Source organism: Notothenia rossii (genome assembly GCF_949606895.1).
Source record: "Notothenia rossii genome assembly, chromosome: 4".
In the NCBI taxonomy this organism is placed as follows: domain Eukaryota; kingdom Metazoa; phylum Chordata; class Actinopteri; order Perciformes; family Nototheniidae; genus Notothenia; species Notothenia rossii.
In genome coordinates this window covers 85,253,994-85,274,793 of record NC_136902.1, presented here as the reverse complement: position 1 = coordinate 85,274,793, position 20,800 = coordinate 85,253,994, and the positions used below count along the sequence as shown (strand labels likewise).

The 20,800-nt window shown below is 41.9% G+C and overlaps 2 protein-coding genes across 3 annotated transcripts in view; one reads left to right on the top strand and one right to left on the bottom strand.

Annotated features, from left to right (window-relative positions):
* The window catches only part of LOC307034950 (tumor necrosis factor receptor superfamily member 19-like), a 15,397-nt gene extending 11,752 nt beyond the window's left edge, over window positions 1-3,645 (top strand). The window contains 5 exon segments of the mRNA XM_079673872.1: window positions 540-592; window positions 594-708; window positions 1,212-1,314; window positions 1,933-2,150; window positions 2,848-3,645. Of these exon segments, the coding sequence (XP_079529998.1) occupies window positions 540-592; window positions 594-708; window positions 1,212-1,314; window positions 1,933-2,150; window positions 2,848-2,852 (494 nt within the window). The 3' untranslated portion in view covers window positions 2,853-3,645.
* Window positions 3,646-4,745: 1,100 nt separating this feature from the next.
* LOC307036765 (mitochondrial intermediate peptidase-like) overlaps window positions 4,746-20,800 on the bottom strand; it is a 37,307-nt gene continuing 21,252 nt past the window's right edge. For both annotated transcript variants that reach the window (XM_079677377.1, XM_079677378.1), the window contains one exon: window positions 4,746-5,248. In XM_079677377.1, the coding sequence (XP_079533503.1) occupies window positions 5,148-5,248 (101 nt within the window). In that variant the 3' untranslated portion in view covers window positions 4,746-5,147. The remainder of the gene's footprint in view (window positions 5,249-20,800) is intronic.

Below are 20,800 nucleotides of genomic sequence, written 5' to 3'. Positions count from 1 at the left end.
TGTGTGTGTGTGTGTGTGTGTGTGTGTGTGTGTGTGTGTGTGTGTGTGTGTGTGTGTGTGTTGTGTGTGTGTGTGTGTGTGTGTGTGTGTGTGTTGTGTGTGTGTGTGTGTGTGTGGTGTGTGTTTTTATCTGATCCGGATGGTTACTAATTCCATATCCGGGAACACCATGTGTTACAAAGTTGAGTAAATCAAATCAAGAAAGTGGTGATCAGCAATTGTATATGTTCAAATGTCTGCTGTGAATGATATCAAAAAGCCTTAAATGCAATTGAATGTAAAACAAAAAAGTTATGATGGATGAAAGTAGTCAGGGTAAATAAATGTATCATGTCAACAGATTTCATATAACTGTATTAGGTTAGTGAAAGCAACACTATTAAGTTAAAAAAAATAAAAATATGAGGTTCAACTTAATATTATTGCTTTCAACTAACCATAATACAGTTATATGAAATCTGATGACATAATACATTTCATTCAGTTTTTTTCGGTGTGATGTAAAAACATTATAAAGGAAAATAATATTATCAATACAGTCTTGTGTGTTGCTGTTTCTAATGACTGTGGTCCCTCAGCGGCCTCTCTGCGGGTCCCAGGACTGTCCCTACAGCGGGGCCGAGCTGTCCTGCCTGGACCCCCGCTGGCTGCACGACTTCCCCCAGAGACCCTGCTGCCGCTGCCACCTGGGACCCGGACACACCTGCGGTACGTCTCAGCTGCAGAACATCAAACTATTAGTGTATCCTCACTTCAGTGGCCGTTTGTCCAAAGTAAAGAGTTCTTAGGCCACTAACCCGTCAGTTATATAAACGTCACTTTATGGTTTTTGGAGTAAAAAGTTAACGGAGGCTGTAAGGAACCAAAGCACGGTTACATGACTTCACATCACCACCGCTAAGCTAAAGGCGGCTAATATAGGGCGTGATGATGTTTAGTCCTCATTTAGACACTTGTTCACCGTTTTTAAATTCAACCTGTGGGGTAAATATTTACGTATTTTAGTTTTAGAACCAAACTTTAAAGTCCCTTCAGCTTGTGTTAACCACAGACCTTATTTCAAGCGTCTAACTACAAACACATTTGGTTTTGAGAAGAGGGAACAGGAAGTGGTAGAATGCTGACTCATTCACAGGTTGTAGGACTCATTCCTGCACCACTCTGTACAGTGTGATGGCAGGTGGGTGAATTGATGTGTGTGTGATGTTCAGGTCCGGTGCACCTGATCCCGTCCCTCTGCTGTGAGGAGAGCTGCAGTCTGGGCCGCAGCCTGGACGTCAGCGCCTTCCCGTCCCAGACCAGCCTCAGCGACGGGTGAGGAAACACAATCTTTCACTTTTTAAAGTATAAATACTGCACATTTGTGCCCCTGAACAGAACTCAAAATGAAAACCCCATAGAGTATCTAAATCCTAACAGGAAGCTCAGCTCAAGGCTTATCTTTCAATATAAAAGACTATCTAAATACTAACAGGTAGCTCAAGGTGAGGTTTATTTTCAAAATAAAAGATCCGGAAAGTATCTAAATACTAACAGGTAGCTCAAGGTGAGATTTATTTTCAAAATAAAAGATCCAGAAAGTATCTAAATACTAACAGGAAGCTCAGGATGATTCTTTAAAAAAAATCAAAGCCCAAGAAAGTAACTGTATCTGAACAGTAGGCTCAGGATGATGCATGTCTTTCAAAATAAAAGCCCCAGAAAGCAAGAATACAGCTACTGCTTTCAATACCTACTCAGTGCTGGCATATTAGCACCTGGTGCACAGCCAACATTTCTTAGAGGGGAATTTTCTACATTTAATTAGATTCTAGGAAACGCTGGGAAACAACTGGGGAATCTCACATTAAAGTGAAGCACCACAGGGTGTGGCTGTGAACAGAGATCCTGGAGATAATAACCACAGCTTCTTTCTTTAACTATGATTCACAGAAATACACACCAGGATGAGGAGGCAGGACATCCAGAGTCAGGCTGCAGAGAGGCCGCTGGGATGAGAGGAGCTCCAGAGCCTGCAGAGGGTGTGCAGCAAGGAGAGGAAGAGGAAAGGTGTAGGTCGAGGGAGAACTCACCTGAGAGGAGCAGGCAGAGCTACAGTGAAGCTGTGACAGATGCACTTCTCCCCAAACAGCAGGCATCAAGTCAGGACGGTGAGGAGACGCATGACTGTCCTGCAGGAGACCCTTAGGATGTTGCACCATTTCCATTTGATACAGTGGTGCAGGGAGGATGCCGACCCAGATGTTAGCATTTCTCGACAAACAGCCAATGGGATTTCTCCATGTGATTTTAGATGTGAAACAATCTCTGTGGCAAACAAACGTTTATTTAACTTTCACGTTTTGTTCAGTTGGGTAATCTTCACATATTAAAACCACTTTATGATTTTTTTAAACAAAAAGCTAATGTTAGGCTATAAAGGAACTACAGCACGTCACCACCGCTAAGCTAATGGCGGCTAACGTCAGGCCTCATGACGTTTAGTAGTCTCATAGACACTTGTTAGTAACCGCCATCTTTAAATTCACCAGTGGGGTACTTACTGACGTATATCAATATTTGTTTTACACTTAAATTAATAATCTGTGCTCCACCTCTGGAGAACAAAGAGGATATCTGAGATAAGTTTTTCTATAATTACTTTAGACATGAACTGCTTACTTGTAATTCCTGCTGTGTGATGACCTCTGCTGTTGGTGTCCGTGAGGAGCAGCTGGTTAAAAAAACAAGACATACCAGACGGGTTTCTTTGATGTAGACAAGACGACCCCCCCCCCCCCCGTGCCTCTGGGTAGATTTGTTACTAATCACCGCGCTCCTCTTCCTGCTCTCTCTCTCTCTCTGCAGGATGACATGGATGTCTTTGGCTCGTGTTGCACCCTTGAACCACCCCGGACTCAACAACAGCCGCGGCCAGATCCCGGATCAGATTACCCAGCAGTCACTTCCTCCCCCCCCCACCACCTCCACCATACAGACACTATCAAGTGCAGCCGCCTCTTTGAAATGCCTCCTGCTGTGCTGACCTCAGAGCCCCTCTTCACAGGGTCAGAATACAGTATGTACATACATGCAAACAAAAGCACTGCTGAAGAAAGCACCGGGGCACTGAGATAAAAACACACACACACACACACACACACACACACACACACACACACACACACACACACACACACACACACACACACACACACACACACACACACACACACACACACACACACACACACACACACACACACACACACACAGAATGTGAACTCACTGGCCCAGAAGGTGGAACTGAATGAAGTTGGAGTATTGATCTATGACGGTGAATCAAAGCGAGCCGCTGCTTTGCATATTATTCACATGTAGGAGAACATGGCCGCTGATCCTGCAGCTGGTGTTATGAAGCTTTTTGTGTGTAAGAAAAACGAGAGGTGTGAAGAAAGAAAGCAAAAAGTGTCAGAAAGTGGTTTATTAATGTTGCACCTTGAAGACAATCTTTCATGGAACAATTAAGACGAGGAATGTGATGTAGATACTGTAAAATATTACATAGGTCAATATTTTTGTAACATAGACTGTTTCTCTTCCCCCTGTTATAGTGTTATTGTAAACATATTGTTTTTGTAAATAAAGCACTTGAATACGTTTAAATAGTGAGCAGTTCATGTGTTGTTCTCCAGTGAATTCATTAAAAGTGATTTATTTATCTCTTGTAAGCAGTTAGAAAGTGCAATTTTAATGAATGCCTCAGGCAGCCGCCGTTCAGCCTTTGTGCCACACCCCATTCCTTTTTAATGTACATTTTCACTAGGCCTCATATCTGCAAGTCTTATAATAATACAACATTTCGATCAGCAGGATAGTCTTCATGAAACAACCTAATTTGCGATTTTTGAAGCGTAAAGGCAATCTCCAGAAATAACATGAGGCTATAGAGGACCGGGTGTAGTTTTTTATATTCTGTTTCAAGCTTTTCTTGTCTTTGTTCAAATCAAAACTAATCAAAAGGAAAATGCTCCTGGCGGAAAGTAGTCATCTCATTTAGGAACTTGTTAGCAACTGCCAATTTTAAATTCACCACCAGTGGGGTATTTACTTACGAAGAACAAAACGTTCAAGTCTCTTCAGCGTGTGTTAACCACAGACCTTATTTCAGGATAACACATTCAAAAACCATTAACTTCAGGGAACAGGAAGTGGTAAAATCCTGTGTGTGTGTGGGGGGGGTAACCTAGCTGCTCCTCACCTGCCTCAAGTCTCATATCTCAGGCCAAAGCCACTGTAACAGGGAGCAGCTGCAGCCCATAATGAGTGAGTCTGTTGATGCCGGCAGCTTTGTGGAAGACAGTTGAGCTAAAATGTGGAAAAACACTTTATTTACCAAGCTGGATAGGAGTCTCTACTTTAAAGTGGTGTGTAAACAGCTTCAACACTGCGTGAAGTTAACAGTATTTTAAACATGCGTTGCAACAACTCCATTTAAGACTTGAAGTACACAACTTTTTCGTTTCTCACTGAAAAGTTTTTACACAAAGTGAACGTCCCGCTCAGACCTCGTCCTCCTGACAGACAAAACAGATGGAGCGGTATTAATCTGAAGTCTAAACAATGGTCACATGACAGGAAGAGCAGATGAAGTATTCTTCCTCACGCTGATTTGATCAGGAAGAAACAAAGTTCGGCCAGTATGTGAGCTGAGAGGAAAATATGGCATGAGGGGAAGGAACTAGTCAATGGAAATAAAAGGCAAATTAAATGATGAAAAATCTGACTTTAATGAAATTCATGCTTATTATTTAATGTTCAGTGCTATACAAATGTGATAAAACGTGTACAAACTTAACATTTTTTATATTAAATGAACAATATGACAAAATGGATCCCAGAAGATCTGTCAATCGGACACAATTTCACATAATCTGCAATAATCAACATTCAGAGATGATCAGGTATAAAGTAGTTTATTCTTACCATGTTATCTTATATTATCAGCTTAATTACCCACATTATATAATCATAAGTCAATGTGACTTTAACAGAGACAGCAACGTATAAAAACTTCATTTACAGACAGAGGAGAGATGCTGAGTAATGAGCGTGCATCGTCTCTTTTGAAAAGTTCTCGTCTGTTTCCATGGTTACAGCGTCGTCTTTCAGCTCTCAGAGTCCATGAGGAAGGTCTCAAAGTTTGGGTTGAGCTCGGACTCCAGCGCGTCCACAAACTCCTCCATGGTGGGCTGTCTCTGCAGCATCCCTGTTAGAGAACACACAGCAGGTTTTAGAGAGTGTGTGTGGCCTAGCATTACTATACTTGTGGGGACCTAATCTGTTTACACAGTCACATGTGGGGACTCACCTCCCTTATGGGGACAAAATGGAGGTCCCCATGAGGGGAATCATTCAATTTAGGGTGAAGACTTGGTTAGGGTTAGGCATGTGTTGGTTAAGGTTAGGATAAGTCTCCAGGAAATGCATGTAAATCAATGTAATGTCCCCTGAAGTGATGTATACATGGTATGTGTGTGTGTGTGTGTGTGTGTGTGTGTGTGTGTGTGTGTGTGTGTGTGTGTGTGTGTGTGTAGTGGAAGTGATGTCTGACTGTCAACGGATAATACTTCTACTAAAGTAACATTTAGCATTCAGGACTTTTATCTTTAATGGAGTATTTTCAGACCATTTACTTTTATTTAAAGAGGCCCTATTCTGTTTTTTGCTGTTTCCCCTTCTCCTTAGTGTGTCCTAGGTTTGTCTGGATGTAAATGGTCTGCAAAGCTAAAATCCATGTGTTCCCTCCAGAGGGAGTTTTTCTCCCACAGCCTGCCTGAAATGCTTCCATTGGACTCCTTTGTTTACTTCTGGAACATAGTGACATGACTATATAACATTTGCGTTTCTATTGGCTATAGCGCTCAGCCACATTGTACATGATAGACTAAGGGGCGGGACATCTCTAAGAGGTTGACCAATCACAACGGAACCGGCCAGCTAACCAATCAGAGCAGGCTGGGCTCTGGTTTCAGACAGAGGGTGAAAAGAGGGGGTGCAGCACAGACAGTATGAGAAAAATAAAGAGCTTTTTGAACATTAAAGCGTGGAAACATGTCACAGTAGAGACACTATATACAAATCTCCCTCCTCTGTATGTTACAGTGCTTCACACAGCGCTCACACACACACTGTGTGTGTTGCCGTAGAGCAGATATGAGTGTGTGGCGCTGGGAATGTCTGTCTGTGTTTTCAGAGGCCGCTCATGCGTGGAGGACTCACTCACTCGCTTTACAATTCAGCTGCACGCCCGCTTTGAAGTCAGTTCATTTCCCCTTGTGTAACTGCCAATGTAAATAGGCACTCCCCCCCCCCCTCTCTCTTTCCTGCATGGGTCACTTCCAAGGCACACACACACTCAAACACACACAAGCATGTCTGCACAGGCACGCATGAATGGAGTCGCAAAGAGTTTCACACAGGGATCCTGAACACATCACACACACACACACACACACACACACACACACACACACACACACACACACACACACACACACACACACACACACACACACACACACACACACACACACACACACACACACACACACACACACACACACACACACACACACACACACACACACACACACACACACACACACACACACACACACACACACACACACACACACACACACACACACACACACACACACACACACACACACTCTGGACCAGGTATAAAGTGAGTGCAGGTTTGGCCCGCTGAGAGCAGAGAGGGGGATTATCATCTCCTCTTACCCGCCGGGCGCTCCCTGCCCCTCAGCTATAAGATGATACCAGCATGCAGGGGTCCCTAAACGCATCACAACCACAACGCCCCGGGATCCCAGGGACCGAGGAAGCCACATGAAAGGGGTGATTTCTAACCATTAATGATAACCCTAATTGAAGCGCTGCGGGACATTTCTTTTGTTGTGACCACTGAATGTGACTTGATGGTCCCTTTAAAGTGGAGCTCAAGCTGCATTTATAAGCGATAATAGAGAGGAGCAGTGATTTATCTTTGGAGGCCGAACCTGAAGGCAGCATCTCACTGGTTCCCTCCTCAAAAAGCCAATGGGATTTTGGATTATTGCAGACAATTGTAGAAAATAATGCGATACAAAAAAACGAGTTTAAAAGTCTTTAAAGTGGTGGACAAACACTTCATGTAGTATTTACATTATTTGATTTCATATTCTGTTCTTGTACATATCCTATATTCTATTGACATGTATATGGACTTTTTGCACTACTTTTTACTTTGTATTTTATTATATATGTTGCATTGTTGCAGGAGCTCAGGTCAGAAGAATGTAATGAACCTTTCTACACTGTAACTTTGTGCATATGACAATTAAACCTTTGAATTGAATAGTACTGCGATACTGTAGGACTCAGCAGTAAAAAACGAAAGAAGAATTTATCGACTCACCCGCAACCACCTAAGGCTGCGGAGAAAATACATTCTGTGTTTTGTTTACATGACAAGAGTGATGAAGGAGGCCCAGGGAGAAAGTTGGAGGCGTGATCGTGAAGGAGGTGAGTCGGGTAAACAAAACAACTCGCCGGCTTCTCATCACCCTCAGCGCGGGGTGTCAGCACCTGGCGCTCACACCGAGAGAGAGAGAGAGAGAGAGGGACACAACGAGGGGCGAGGAGTGAGTCTGTTCTCAGCCCTCATCCCTGGGAGAGTCTGAGAGGAATGCACAGATAACCTCAAAGTCATAACAACACTGTGGATGGAGGATCTGATGTGAGAAGCTGCTGGTATAGATACACACAGGGAGGGGGGGTCTGCACATGTTTATGGTGGAGCTGTGCTATCTAAAGAGAGTCAACTACAGTGTGAACCACAGAAAGCAGGGCTGCACAATGCGTCGTTCTTAGGGCTGTCAACGATTCATCTGGAGACCTTCACACGTTAAAAAGCATTGATGCAAATGAATCCCATTGCCAAGTTTGACCCCAGGGTTGATCCAGTGATTCCAGTGAAGATGTTTACAATGAATCGCATTGACAGTGAGAAGGCAAAGAAACACTTTAATATCTGTCCTGTCACTTTCAAATAAAATACTATGATGATGATGATGATGATGATGATGATGATGATGATGATGATGATGATGGATCAGCATCAGCATGGCAGTCGGCCATCATGAGTAATGAGATATCAGCAGAGCGTGCATCATTAAACTTGTCATACTTCATTATGAATTTTTTCTAAAATGTAATACTAAGAGTTTTATGACTTTGACATAACATACAATTTGAAATGTTTATGGCATATTAAACTAAGAATATTTATGACGTTTTTTTATTGCATTTCTATTAGCGATGCAAGAGGATATGTAATGTTCGATATTCAACAGCTTTTATGGCCTATTTTCTCATTTCATTCAGCTCCTTTAAGTGCAACAGCAATAAAAACCTAGACTGTGAGTTGTACTGGTTTTTATAACAAACATTTTTCAATTGCATTTACAGGATTGGCTCTCCTGAATTCCATGAATGAATGGTTTGTTTCAGGTTTGGAGACACTATGTAAGTGAATAGGATGATATGTGCTGTGCTAATAGCTGAAACAAACCAACTCAAATAAATAGCAAGATGTTATTTTGTCGGAACCTCTGTCTCTACACACTGGACCAACTCATTGGCAGAACAAGGAAACGCAGAGCCAAACCAAACATACTGTAGGGTGTGCTTTATGTCCATTGAGAGGGGAGCCTCAGGACAGAGGCTTTACCGTGTGAGTCATCTCGTATTTAAGAGTTTCCATTTCCATTCATAAAGCCACTGACGTTAAAGAACAAGGCTTACATTACAGTCATCTCAGCGCCTGGGGCGAGAGCCAACCAGGGCAGCAGAGTCTGGGCAGGTGTTGTTAAGTCAGGGATAATGTGCAGCGATCGGGTCACAAAACTGATTTCATTGATTTACAAATGATCGTATTGCTTCCGCTAAGGAAAATTAGTCCGTTCCTTTTCGTACCAACGGGCCCATACTGTGTTCCTGTTAGTGTTTACTTCCTGTCTGTCTTCTTCTGCTGCTGTTCCCTTTCCTGTTGACTTCTTGTCTGTCCTCTTCTACTGTTCCCTTTCCTGTTGACTTCCTGTCTGTCCTCTTCTACTGTTCCCTTTCCTGTTGACTTCCTGTCTGTCCTCTTCTACTGTTCCCTTTCCTGTTGACTTCCTCTCTGTCCTCTTCTGTTCCCTTTAGTGTTTACTTCCTTTCTGTCTTTTTCTGCAGTTCCCTTTAGTTGTTACTTCCTGACTGTCTTCTTCTGCTGTTCCCTTTCATGTTGACTTCCTGTCTGTCTTCTTCTACTGTTCCTTTTAGTGTTTAATTCCTGTCGATCTTCTTCTGTTGTTCCCTTTAGTGTTTACTTCCTGTCTGTCTTCCTCTGCTGTTCCCTTTAGTGTTTACTTCCTGTCTGTCTTCTTCTGCTGCTGTTGTTCCCGTAAGTGTTTACTTCCTGTCTGTCTTCTTCTGTTGATTTCTCTGATGTCCAGCTCTCATGAATCCAAAGATTATTGCTCTCCACAAGATAAAAATACAATATTCAAAAAGTATTCCATAGCGTTTTCTGACGGATGAAGACTTATGTTTGTTGTCCACACCTGACGTTGAATTGACCGGACTTCTTTCTGCGGAGTGATATGACTGCACATATTCCCATGATCCTCCTTGTCAACGGTCTGCTAGCGTAAAAATAGCAGACCTCTGGAATGTCTAAATTGACCAATCAGAATCAAGTGTTCAACTAAGCCGTGAAATAAAAGTATTTTAAATAACAGTGGATCTCTCTTCGCTGTATCCTCAGACAAATGGCTGATTATAAGAATGCACATTTTAGGCCAAACTCTGCTTTCCCCACCGGAGCTGTTGGCAGTGAAGTACTTTGCTCGAGGGTACTTCAAGAGTACTTGGGGGGGGAAATCACAGACTCTTCTTTAGCTCCACTTCTTCTCGTCTGAAAGAGTCCACTCAAAACAGACAAGCGATTCTCTCCTGTGAGAAATGGAAACTAATTGAATGTCAACAGTGTACAACCTCTCTGCTTTTCCACTAGTGCCAGCTGCTTGAATAACAAAATTCCTAAATATGTAAATCCTGGTGAATGGCTTATTCTGTAACCCAAGCTTCAGCTGTCCTGTTTCTATAACTGCACGTACATCTAGAATTTGAGATAACATCTCTCAAGTAAACAGAATCGTGTATTTACTTAAAGGGTGGTGGGTGATGGGTATCAGTGAAATAAAGAGCCATGAGGCTGGGTAATGGAAGCTCTGGGGGAATGGATTCAGTAGAAATGGTTCAAATTGGTGCGCAGCCTGCAGCTACTGCTGGTTCATTTATCGGTGTTACCGCCTGGAAAAAGTTTTCTCTAAAGTAGCATTATTTCTTTAAAATAATGCTACTTCTTGTTGTGCTTATTTCTTTGTAATTATTTGTTTATGTTCTTACTAATGTTTGCTGGACTCTTTATTTATTATGCAAATCTACTCTTTTTCCTTTTATCCGAAAGGTACTGCTGAGAGAAGTCAAATTCACCCTTACCAGACAAATACAAGAGTTCTGATTCTGACCTTCATTCTGCTAAGAACAAATACATAAGAAATGCATTTTTTATGCAATAAATGTTCATATTTATGTCCTTGGTTTCAATCTGTTGTCTGTAACTGTGATGCTGACTATCTTGGTCAGGATTTTAAAAGAGGACAGATTTGGCTAATTTTCAGGTTCATATTAGTGTGTTGTGCCTCTACTGTTTCCATGCTTTAAAGGTCCCATGTCATGCTTTTCCGGTTATTGCCCGTCCCCTTGTGTGTTATGTAGCTTTTTCTGCATGTAAACGGTGTGCAGAGTCACAAACCCTCAAAGTACACCCTGTAGCGAGTAAAACTCTAACACAGAAAATACCTCCCCAAAACGCCTCGTAGGAGATTTCTCATTTTCCATTGTTTACTTCCTGGGTACTCCTACGTGGGGATACCCAGAGGCCACACCCTCTGCCAGCCTTTCACGAAAAACAAAGCTTCCCAAACCTTTCAGCGATTCATGCCGGATATGTTCAGCGTAGGGCACTGAAGAACGATGCCGTTCCTACTTTGTTTGGACCAGCGGGAGATTTGGGTACACAACCTGTAAGTATTCATTGTTGTTTGTGTATTTATGATGTTTAAAACAAACAAGGTATCTACCACGACTGTTTAAATGGGCAAACGTTTTTTTGGCTGCTAAGTTGGGATCTCGGAGAAATGCTCCCGCTCACAGCGTTATAAACCTTTTTCTTACTCAATATCAAGCCACACTTATTGTTTTTACTTCGGCTGTGAGTGTTTGTGTGTGCTCAGGATGAGTTTCGCTTGTTCTCGCTGTATCGCCGACACGCAGTGGCGACTGGTCATTAGGGGCAGGTGGGGCGCAGCCCCACCTAGTGTCAGCAGAAAGTATTAAAAATAATGATTACAAAAAAATGCAAAAAAATAAAGATAAAATATATTTTAAGATCATGTTTAATCATCTGATTCGTCTGCACATTGCTGTTTTAGTCTGTGTTCTTCTAATTAGTGTCTACAGTGTGTGCCTATTGAGCTGTTTAGAGCCATGTGGGACAAAACCCGATCATGCCCTCCCTCTCAGTGTCTAAGTGAACGGTGGCTGTAAAAACTACACTGCGCATGCTCAGAGTATTGTCCTATTTAATGTGTGGCAAAAAAATAATGACCATAGGGGCAGAGTGCTGCCATCCCCCGATACATCATCTCACATCATTCAGAGCTGATTGGCTGTAAGTACGTGCCGCGAAAAGTGTGGTGTATGAAGAGGAGGAGAGAGACGCGTCCCAAAACCAGGAAGTAAGCTGCGGATGCATTCCCTCCACAAAAAAGCAATGAGATTTCTCCATAGGACTTTAGAAAATATCTCCAAATAAGATCTCTGGGAAACGTACCTGTTAGATAAATGCACGTTTTGTTCAGCCGGATAATATCCACATGTCTACCCTACTTTTATAATTTTCTAATCATAAATCTATCGATTCGATTTATGATACACTTTTGAAACTACAAGAAGATAAGGAGGACTTTTACAAACAAGTAATAGAGATTTTTGTCCAGAAGGATAGACCAATGGACTTCATCTTCAAGTCAAGGTAAGACCGCAATTTTATTGAAAATGGGATCTTACTAAGAGAGAACAATTCAATATTTAAATGATAAAATTAAACATTTTGGGTATTCTTTTGTTGAACTGTCTGTTTAAAATTAATCGAAGCATCAGACAAAAAAATATTTTGAAAATAATATTATATTTTGATTTAGGTCAAAATATTATATTTGTAAACCTGAAGAGTCAGTGCCAGTGCCTCACCAGCAATGAGCCTCACTGCAGAAGCTTATATATAGACATCTAAGTTTTCTGTGCCCCACCATATAGAAACGCCACTGCCGACACGGAAGCCTGTCTGCTCCTCACAGCAACGAGCCTCAACGTCGCGACCAATCAGAGCACACTGGGCTCACAGGGAACGGGAGGGGGGTAGGAGCTCCAACAAGCCTTTTAGGACAGAGAGTGAATACACATACTATACAGAGATGCTGTTCGAGAAACCAATGTGAGTTTGGAAAATTGCACAATATAAATCTATTCTAGTAAACCTCAACAATGGAATTATGATCAGTAGAAATGGCCATGACACGGGGCCTTTAATGTTCAAAAGGTAATTTTATACTGCAGCACCTAATTTCACCCTCTGTCTGAAACCAGGGAAATAAAACTCTCTCTGGAACTTTGAGATGTTTGCCTTTGAGATGTTTAACTATGCAGACCATTTACATTTTCTACAAAAACCCATATATATATTTCGTGGCTCACTGGAAGTAAGTTGAACAAAAACTTTTAGTGCAAGAATAGCTGAAACAAACAAAACTATATTCTGCTTTTAGAGCAATAAAGCGCACAGTTGGAAAGTGTCTCTAACCAATCAGAAGGCTCAGCTGAGACTAGCTTTTTTATAAGAGCCATTGATCCCAGAGTCCCTCGGGCTTGGCTTTCTGCTCTTTCAGGATTTAATTGGTTGTTTTTATGGATTATTCAATCACACCCACTTGCAGGTTGCAGGGAGCAGCAGTGCACCACATTAATGCATTTAAACTTGAGCCATCGTAGTGTCACAATCCCTGTAGGAGTGTAGAACAAAAGTCACACACACTCTCCTACTAGTGCGCACATTTTGCTAAGTCACTGCAGAGTTTCCGATCAGACGTTTCTAAAACACGTTTGTGGCTGCTTCAGAAGCCGTTCAGCTGCGGCTCGTAACCATTCGAAACATGTCGAAGTGTGAAGAGCGGTTCCTTCTGTCAAACCTCCAGGCAGACTCTGGATTACTGCCTCTGTAATTACTGCTTTGAAGTTCAGGAAGCTTTTTCTACAAACAACACTTGAGACAGGCCCAGAGAGCAAGCAGGACAAGGGCGATGAAAAACAACTGCACAGGGAGGCCCCTTTCTACAAAAGAAGAAAAACCTGCAGTGTTATTGAGGATAGACACTTCAAAACTACATAAACTAACCCCTCATTGTAAGAAGAAAATCACTCACTGCATAAAATCAATCTCTATCAAAACGCACAATCAGATGTATGGATGTTAATTTGTCCAGACTGTATGAATAGCTTGTACTCTGGACCCCAAAGGGTTTGATATATTTGAACGTTTTGACAAATATATGATTTGTAGCTACTTATAGAGTGTGATCCAGTCAGTGCAGAGTCGTTGTACAGAGTATCATGTGATACGCAGCTTTAATGTTTGTTTGATTTACGATCAAATATCGACCCTGTGTTCAAATCTATTCCCTCCATTCTTTGGACTGAGCCGAGACCGCCTGTGACGCTGCGATTGGAGGCGGGGCATTTTAATGGCCGTGGTTAATGGTAGGAGGCGGGGCTTAAGCTTAATGCTAGTGTGCATGCTCTATGGGCCCAGTTACGTATACTTTAGTACTTGAGTCAGGTCATGTTGGGCTTCATGCGCCACTGAGAAACTCTCATAGGAATGACCAGGACCTCCACCGCTGTTTCCAGTTCTCTTTATGCATCTGTGCTCTGAACATGCTGTATGGAGAACTGAACGATCATTTTCATCACAAATCATGTCTGGTTTTTAAGTAAAGGCTATAACTCATGTGTTTGTGCAGCTCCACATGTTCTCTGTGAGGTTCCTCCCCTCCGGTTCAGACGGTACATCACTGTCACAAAGTGCTGTGGGACAGTGCAGACCACCGTGCTCTGACTGGAGGTTTATTGGTGGTTAGCGAGCGGTCATAAGGACCATTCAGCCACGCTGCCCCCGCACAAAGAGCCGGGCCACCGAGCCGTAGTAGATCCATTTTCTGTGCTCGGCCGTCGGGGCTATGGGAACCGTCTGGGCCATGAAAGCCCTCTCTGTGGTTTCCCTTTCACTCTCTCCTTCCCTTTCCCCTCATTCTCACTTTTTCTTGCTCAGCCACTCCTGCTGCTGCCCTGGGTTTACATTTCAACACCATGCTTCCTGGGAAACCTGCAGCCGCCCCGCAGATAAAGACCGTCCTCTGGTTAGCCTCGCCGGGGTCTGCTCCGGTTCCCCATGTGACCTCTCGCCCCCTCGACCACCTCACCAAGGGGAAATGTTACACACCTCCATTTACAAGGGTCTTTGTTTGAGAGAGTTATGTGTACTGGGTTGGATACCGTGTCCTTCCTCTTGGCCCTAATACTGCCTCAGACATAAAAGAGCCCTTCTTATTATTCCAAATCCTTTTCCATTCCTCGATAGGAATTCAAGATGTTTTCTATGAACCGCTCAACCCCAGGGCGAATAAAAGCTAAATGTTTCAACACATGCCCTGATGTACTTTTATAACTTTCATGATGTTAGGGTGAATTATGAGGACACGTGTAGCCAGCAAGTCGGCTGGATAAAAGATAGATACGTTTTTATCTTAATTTGAACATTTCTCCAGACATGGAATAGATTTTATTATGATAAAAGGGGAATTTGTTAAGATCATTATCAGAAATTACAGGAAACTGCCAATTATTCGGACTGGAACGAACATATTTCCCATTTCAAGGCTTTTTATTTTTTATTTGATCCATGTTTTATGTCGCAATATGAAAAGTATTATTCCCAAAGCAGACATTTTAACAGCCCTGTAAAATGACTTACGGTTCAGAAAGAGAGCCAGAGGGATAAATATGACCCTGATAACTATTCAGGGCCTTGGCCTATAATTAGAGTAGCACTCACTTCAAAGCGGGCCTATAAAAGCAAATATTGTCAGTTCAACAACAGTTAATTGGACAGTAGATCTAATAACAAGGATCCTATCTGCTGCTGGTTGTCATTTCAGAGGCTGGATCTGTCACAGACACAATCCCATGCAGGGGGGGGAGGAGGTGACCCTGAGGGAGAGATTGACTGTACGCCACCTGATCCTCCCTCTCCTCTCACCTCCTCCTCCTCTGTTGTCCTGTGCAGACACGCTGGCTCGAGGAGGTGAGGATGAAGGGCAGAGGGCAACGGGAGGAAGTCGTTTATTTTTGCTGTCGTGAAATAAAAAAACAACTACTGCTTCTGCTAAAATGACAAAAGGATTAACTCCAGTTTAATTGTTAAAAACTGCCAGAATATAGTCTGCATCCTTGTTGAGGCTCAAGGCTTTATTGCCATTTGCACATTAGCTACAGAGTAGATATGGCAATGAAACACGTAGGTCACAGGCTCCTCCAACAGTGAAACATGAATATAGGACATAGAACAAACAAAACAGATAAACTAGTGCATGAGAATGTTTTGAGATGTAAAAGTAAACACAAATAAAATAGAAATAGTGCAAAAAGAGTCTATATATAAGTACAAGATAAATAATTAGCAAAATGCAAACAGATGAATGTGTATGGACGTTCTTTAAAAGGTTAATGTGTTTAATATCCTTGTGGCCTGTGGGATGAAACTATCCCCGAGTCTGGTGGTTTTATATTTTGGTATTAGTCTTTGTTTGCAATATTAAATAATTCAACATCATTTTTATCACCTTTATGCTTTTTTATTTATATTTCTGAAATATTTTTGGACTGTTTATTTCTGTGTCGTAATTTCTCTTATGTTTTTTATGCAGCTGCAATGCAAACATTTCCCAAATTAGGATCAATAAAGCATCTATCTATCTATCTACCCATCTATCCATCCATCCATCCATCTATCTATCCATCCATCTATCCATCTATCCATCCATCTATCCATCCATCCATCTATCCATCCATCCATCCATCTATCCATTTATCCATCCATCTATCTATCTATCCATCGATCTATCTATCTATCTATCCATCCATCTATCTATCTACCCATCTATCCATCCATCTATCCATCCATCCATCCATCCATCTATCTATCTACCCATCTATCCATCCATCTATCCATCTATCCATCCATCTATCGATCTACCCATCTATCCATCCATCTATCTATCCATCCATCTATCTATCCATCCATCTATCTATCCATCTATCCATCCATCTATCCATCCATCTATCTATCCATCCATCTATCTACCCATCTATCCATCCATCTATCTATCCATCCATCTATCCATCTATCCATCCATCTATACATCCATCCATCTATCCATCCATCTATCCATCTTTCTATCCATCTATCTATCCATCCATCTATCCATCTATCCATCTATCCATCCATCTATCCATCTTTCTATTCATCTATCTATCCATCTACCCATCTATCATTCTATCCATCTATCCATCCATCTATCCATCTTTCCATCCATCTATTCATCCATCTATCCATCTATCCATCTTTCTATCCATCTATCTATCCATCTATCCATCCATCTATTCATCTTTCTATCCATCTATCTATCCATCCATCTATCTATCCATCTACCCATCTATCATTCTATCCATCTATCCATCCATCCATCTATCCATCTATCCATCTATCTATCCATCCATCTTTCTATCCATCTATCCATCTATCCATATATCCATTTATCCATCTATCCATCCATCCATCTTTCTATCCATCTATCCATATATCCATCTATCTATCCATATATCTATCCATCCATCTATCTATCCATCTACCCATCTATCATTCTATCCATCTATCCATCCATCTATCCATCTTTCTATCCATCTATCCATCCATCTATCCATCCATCTATCTATCTATCTATCCATCCATCTATCTATCCATCCTTCTAACCATCTATCCATCCTTCTATCCATCTATCCATCCATCCTTCTATCCATTTATCCATCCATCTATCTATCCATCCTTCTAACCATCTATCCATCCATCCATCTATCTATCCATCCTTCTATCCATCTATCCATCCATCCTTCTATCCATCTATTGATCCTTCTATCCATCTATCGATCCTTCTATCCATCTATCTATCTATCTATCTATCTATCCATATATCCATCCTTCTATCCATCCATCTATCTATCCATCCATCCTTCTATCCATCTATCTATCTATCTATCTATCCATCTATCTATCTATCCATATATCCATCCTTCTATCCATCCATCTATCTATCCATCCATCTATCTATTCATCTATACATCCACCCATCCATCTATCTATCTATCTATCCATCTATCTATCCATCTGTCCATCCTTCTATCCATCCTTCTATCCATCCATCTATCCATCCATCTATCCATCCATCTATCCATCCATCTATCTATCCATCTATCCATCCATCTATCCATCCATCCATCTATCCATCCTTCTATCCATCCATCTATCTATCTATCTATCCATCCATCTATCATTTATTATCATGCGATCGCAACAGAGTGGTGCTGGGATGACGTATTTCTGTAGTGAACCCTGGAGGAAAAGGCTAAGCTAAAGGCGGCTAATGTTGGGCGTGATGATGTTTAGTCGTCTCGTTTAGACACTTGTTAGCAACCGCCATCTTTAAATCCACCAGTGGAGTATTTACCGACATGTTTTATGTCGTAGAAGAAAAAGTGGTAAAATGCTAACTCATTTCAGGGCTGTCGGACTCATAACTGCACCACTCTATGAGGCTGATTGGAATGTCATTAGTTTTGCAGGTATTTGATTAAGATAATCACATTTTACAAAACTATTCCTGAGAGTGGAATATTACTTTTCATGAAAATCCATTCAGTAAATGGAGAGATATTTTGGATCAAAGTTGTTCTAGCTTGGCTGAAAAATGTTGGTTAAACGCAAAAGGGGAAAGCACTCCTGCGGACTCAGCAATTTTTAGGGCTCAAACCCATAATCATCCGTCTGTCTGCCTTCTGGGTTTTGTCTTTGCTTAAAAGAAGTAGTTGAGGTAAGAGTTTTTTTCCACATATCAAATAACTGACTTCAGAGCAGAGAGTTGCAGGACTGGCAGAGTCTCTGGTTTGCTCTTGTAAACAAAGATAGGACACTGAGGGAGGTGTGTGAATGTGTAAATATTTGCTACAGAGTGAGCCAAACCACAAAAGCACCTGAAAAAACTACAAGCTGACTAATGGGCTCACAGCTGCTTCTGTCTGACGACAAACTAAACTTCCCCTCAGGTGAGAACAACCTACAGCAGTGAGGGTAGAAGACTGAGGAGATCTTTTAATCATGGAAATCTATCATATAGTCTCATCAAGGGTCCGAGTTCAATTGGTTCCAGTCAACACAGCGCCATGCGAGACGCCTCTGGAAAAAGAGGCAAGCTTGTTTTGCCCCTCACTTTCACTGTTGATGGAAACCTACAAAAAGACTTACAATAATGAAACAGACTAAAACAGACTAACTCCAACAGTGGCAGTTGGCCAACTTTATATTTCCTGAACGTCAACAAGCCCCCGTGTTTTAAGCTTTTTGCAGCGTTTTGCTTCTTCAGCACTTTTAGTAAATGCTGTGTTTGTTTCATCACGTTGGTGAAGTTGTTTCTCCATTTGCATGCTCCAAGGCAAATCTTTACATTTGTATCGTTTGTGAAGCTGCAGCACGCTCCTCTTAAATGGACATTTTAAGAGATGTTTACACCTGGTGGCCACCGTAGGGATACAAATCAAAAACTAGTACACTAAAATCTAAAATGTGGTTTCTTTCTTCGTCTAACTTTCTAACTCTCTTCCACAAAATGCAACCAGTAAGTTTCTGAGGACGTTTTCAGCCTCTCATGAGAGGAGGCTGCTGAAAGAAAATGAATTGAAGAGCAGACGAGCCTCCAGGCTGTCAAAACAAATCCACCAGCATCACGTTACAGTAATTACACTAAGCCCATTTTACTGGTGCTACTGGATGCTCACAGACTGACACCTTAATACCTGACCTGACAGAAAAGCTGCAGAGGAACTCTTGGTAATCCTAAAACTGCTATAGCACCAAACAGCCAAATGTACAAGACTTACAGCAAGGCAGTGGGGCCAAAAGGTCACATGAGAGCACCCCAAAACTGACAAATAGAAGAACAACTAGAAAATGCATTTTACTGTGAACATTTATGGCTGAATTTAGCTGAAAATGCAGAAAAAGCTGAATATGTTATTAGCTGAATGGTAGCTGCTTTTAGCTACAAAAATGCAGAAAAAGCTTAATATTTAAAAAAAGGTATAAACAACAACATGTATAGCCTTGATGTCCTGAAATAGCTGAATAATGTAATAGTTGAATGGTTTCTGCAGCTGAAAATAGGCTGAAGGAGTTAAATATCAGATGTAAGTAGTAGTGAATGAATTTGTATTAAGAGGAGAAAAGAAAGTAAAAAGGCTTGGGAAAGCAGCAGAATATTTTGACTGCAAACTTTTCAACTAAAACCATACGTCACCAATAATGTATAAAATATGTGGAACCTGTTGAAGTCTGTATGAAGTCTCCATCAGACAGAAAAGAATAGGCTGAGACAGTCTGTTAAAGTCCAGTTTGTCAGTGTTTGTTTCTGTTCCTGAGCACCTACTCATAACACCCAATCATAACACCTGTGTGTGTGTCCAGAGAGATCAAAGGCAACCAACTGCAGCACTGCGTCCCATAACGGCCCGTCCACACTACAGCTTCGACAGCTTCAAAAACGGTTTCCAACGCGTCTGCCCATTCACTTTGAATGGGGTGACGTCACGTTGCCTCGCTTTTCGCCGAACTGAATTGTGGGCAGCATAGCGGTCCGTCTCCACCGTCGCCGGAGACGCCGGAATAGCCAGCGCCAGCCAATAAAATTCCTTTTCTGAAAATCTGACAGCTCAAGCCCTAGCCAATCAAACCGCGTCTAAGCTTGGAGAGATATCCTGCCGTTCATTTCTATATTTCAAAAAAAGCGTTCATTCATGTGATTGGTTGTTGGTCGCGGTGCTCGAATACAATCCCCAAGCTTCAGACACGCCAAGCTCCAAGCTTTTTTTTAAACTGTAGGGTGGACGGACCGTTAGAATGCATTGAGTTGTATATCTGACCATTTTGCTACCCGTTCAAAAACTATGGAGAGAAAGAGAGAGAGAGAGAAAGAGCGAGCGAGCGAGCGACAGAGAGAGAGAGTTTGTCTGTGAGAGAGAGAGTGTGTGTGCGAGAGAGTGTGTTTGTGTGTGTGCGTGTGTGTGTGTGCGTGTGTGTGTGTTTGAGAGTGTGTCTGTGTTTGTGTGTGTGTGTGTGTGTGTGTGTGTGTGTGTTTGTGTGTGTTTGAGTGTGTGTGTGTGTGTGTGTGTGTGTGTGTGTGTGTGTGTGTGTGTGTGTGTGTGTGTG